The sequence below is a fragment of the Solanum dulcamara genome, chromosome 12 (genome assembly GCF_947179165.1).
Source record: "Solanum dulcamara chromosome 12, daSolDulc1.2, whole genome shotgun sequence".
Lineage (NCBI taxonomy): Eukaryota > Viridiplantae > Streptophyta > Magnoliopsida > Solanales > Solanaceae > Solanum > Solanum dulcamara.
The window spans coordinates 28,333,491-28,336,643 of NC_077248.1; the positions used below are offsets into that span (position 1 = coordinate 28,333,491).

At 34.0% G+C, this 3,153-nt stretch overlaps 1 protein-coding gene across 2 annotated transcripts; it reads right to left on the reverse strand.

The window, feature by feature from the left end:
* Positions 1-237: 237 nt before the first annotated feature.
* LOC129877669 (uncharacterized) lies at positions 238-2,714 on the reverse strand. 2 transcript variants are annotated; one of them, XM_055953195.1, is made up of 4 exons: positions 2,592-2,714; positions 1,867-2,043; positions 806-931; positions 238-684 (listed from the first exon to the last, which is right to left on the reverse strand). In XM_055953195.1, the coding sequence occupies exons 2-4, from the start codon at positions 2,037-2,039 to the stop codon at positions 504-506; spliced, it is 480 nt and encodes a 159-aa protein (XP_055809170.1). In that variant the 5' UTR covers positions 2,040-2,043; positions 2,592-2,714; the 3' UTR covers positions 238-503. The 2 variants fall into 2 exon arrangements, with proteins under 2 accessions (XP_055809170.1, XP_055809171.1); XM_055953196.1 differs by lacking the exon at positions 2,592-2,714 and adding an exon at positions 2,354-2,583.
* Between the last annotated feature and the right edge of the window lie 439 nt (positions 2,715-3,153).

Here is a 3,153-nt window from a genome sequence, read left to right on the forward strand (position 1 = left end):
TTTCGTAATAAACATATCAAATTTAGGAGATAGTAGTTCCATGACAAAAATGACTTGCAGAGATGGTGCCTGCTTCTGAATCTCTTAACGCATACAACCAGGGTCCTAGGACTGCAGTACCCATCTGATAGCTATTCACTGATGCATTATTGGATTGTGTTTGGAAAAAAGTATCAAAAATGTTTTGAAGGAAAAGAAACACTCTTTGTAAGGTCTACTACATGTATCAATAGATGATTTTCCAGTGGAGGATGAATATTGTTAATGATAAACATCCTAGATTCCATCAATGTCTACACTGAAACTTTTATGCTGACAGTGCCTTCTTAGTGCACCGTATACTCAAGAAACTATTTTGCTTACCAAGCACAGAAAGAAGAGGTTAATGTGTCAACATCTAGATAAAAATGCCTTTCGCTAAACCATTTTCCTATAGACAAATCAGTTTGAATAGAATGTTTGAACAACCTAACATCATAGGCATCAAAGGGAAGATGGCGTGATTACTTCCCAGAAGTAGAGCCGTCTGCTCTGTTATCTGTAATTTGTACACACTCCACTGCTCGCAAAGGTGGAGGCTCATTAAACTTCAGTATGTAGGCGGTGAAATGAACAGACTGCAATGGCATTATTGCTTGAGCATCTAAGTATGCATTGCAGGAGAAACACCATACTGATAAATCACTGCTCAAGAAAAAGAAAGCAAATCCAGTAAAAATGTGTTATTTTCTGCTCAAAGATGCATTTATTCACAAAGACAAATAAAATGATGAAAAATATTGATGTCTTGTCTCACAAAAGTTACCTAAAGCTGAGCGCTAAAGAGTGATTGGTCAGCTTGTAATGCTCAAGCATGTGCTTATTAACAAATCGACTGCAGAGAACCTCCTTGCAGCACAAACATAGCCAGTTCTCTGCTGGATGTTGGCACCTTCAAAAAGGTTTTCGCACAATGTCACCAAATTCCTTTGCTTCCAACCAGAATTTCCATAAACATTTATAGCTAATTCTCACAGGTATAGTAGGTTTAATAATGAAGAAACGAGAAGTAAATTAAAACCAGTCTTTCCTAGTCTGGAATAACTGTAAGTGTCTATACATATAGGTGAGTGTATCAAATCGCTAAATGCCTATATGATATCAGTAAGCCAAAGCAACAAATGTACTATTAATTCCAAAATACAAAGTTAGAAACTACAGAACTGAAAGTGGACTGACCAGCAAGTTCCTTAAGGACATACAGTAATGCATATCAAATAGCACACAGAATGCGAAAAATACAATTTAGAACCAAAAGGATATTGATGTATAAAATTTAGAGGAATATAAAACTCACCTTTCCTTCTTAAAAGAAAAAGAGCGAGAAGTACTCTAAATATGTTTATTCAACCTTGAAATCAGTCCATGTTTCTTCTCTTTCCATGTGTTTGAACTTGTCAAATTGGAACTTGCTAACATTTCTTACATTCACTATTCCTTATATTTGGTGTAAATTAATAACAACATGGCAAATAGAGAACTGATGTAAGGTCGTAGAAGAAAAGGAGTGTTCAGTGCCTACTATGGGGAAAAAAATACCTTAACTGTTAAACATGATGTTAATTCATGACACTTCAATCTAGAAACAAGTTTTGAATAGCTAAACATTGGAAGTCTAATAGAAATAAAAATGCTTATTAGACTAATTATTGCATAAAAGAATTAACATAAATTAATCTCATTACAAGCTCAAAAAAGAAGAAAATAAAATGAAACAAAGAGAAATGTACACTTGACAACCTAGTGTGACAGGAAGTAGCGTAATAACATACGATATGTATTGGGTATTTAGGAGTTTGGAAAGGAGAAGAATGTAACAAGATGAACCTGTTGCAAGGAGTATCAGGAGTTGGAATATGGGTGAGATCAGAGGACAGAGAAGCGAGGTGATCACAGTAACTTTTGGGCTCAACCCAACCCGATTCCGACCCATATAACATCAGTATCTCATCTTCTTCATCAGAAGGAAGTAAAGACGATGAAGAAGTTCCAGTTGCCATGGATCTGAATTGACGAATTACGATTATGTTAGCCACATTTGACAAATGATGTTACAAAGTCACAGCATAATTATGCATGAATTGTTTGAATCTTTAGGGAAAAGAAGAATATCCCATTTAAGAGTTGCATAACATGAAAAAAAGAAGAGTGACATAAGAAATATGAAACCAAAAGACATAAGAAATAAATTATATGGTATCGATTTCAAGTGTTTCACACAGACAAACAAGCAAAAGGTAGTTAGATTTGAAGTCCAAATATAAAAGCATTACTACCCATAAGAGGAAGTGCACATAGAAGTAAAGATGGCAACCTATATATCAAAGAGATTCACTAAGGTCATCTTCAATAGAATGGTCAGTTTCTCCAAAATCAGTTTTAATCAATTATTTAGGCCATAATTGAAGGTTTTGGGTTCCATCACAAGATGAGCTCAGCTACAATCCACTCGAATACAAACAAATTAGAGATGGAGAGATAATTAACAAGAATTTCTTCGACAAACCAAAAAGGATTTTGTCGAAAAAGCAATTAGGGATTTCGATACACACCTATACTGTTAGAGAAAAGAATGGAGAGATAACTGAGACGAGAACAATTAGGCGGAAATGGGGATCCACTGATATGGGAAAGGAATACCCCCAAAAATACACCCCTTAACACTTTGTTTTTTTGGACGGATTTATTTTTTAAAAATATCTTTAAACTATGACCTGTTCCAAAAATAATAATAATACGTAAGATTTTTTGTATAATTTCAGAGATTTCTTTTCATATTTAATCTCATAACACTAACCTTCTTCGTGATTTAGTTATTATGCTTATCTCTTTCTAATTTATTGTTTTCATAATTCTTATAAGAAAAACAACAATTCCATCTTCTCTTTTGATTTGTACAGTTTCGATCTTTGAGGAGGAACACAGATTGTATACCCCATTTTGCTGCATTGTGTTATTCATGTCATCCTGAAGTTTCTCCATCTTTGCTTGCATCTCCTATCTATTGTTTAGCAAATTTATCTTTTACATATATATTGTTTCATTAGAGAAACATTTTATAGGTATTTCTCTTTTCTCTTGTTTTCTTATCTTCTTTGCAGGGTTACCTTATTG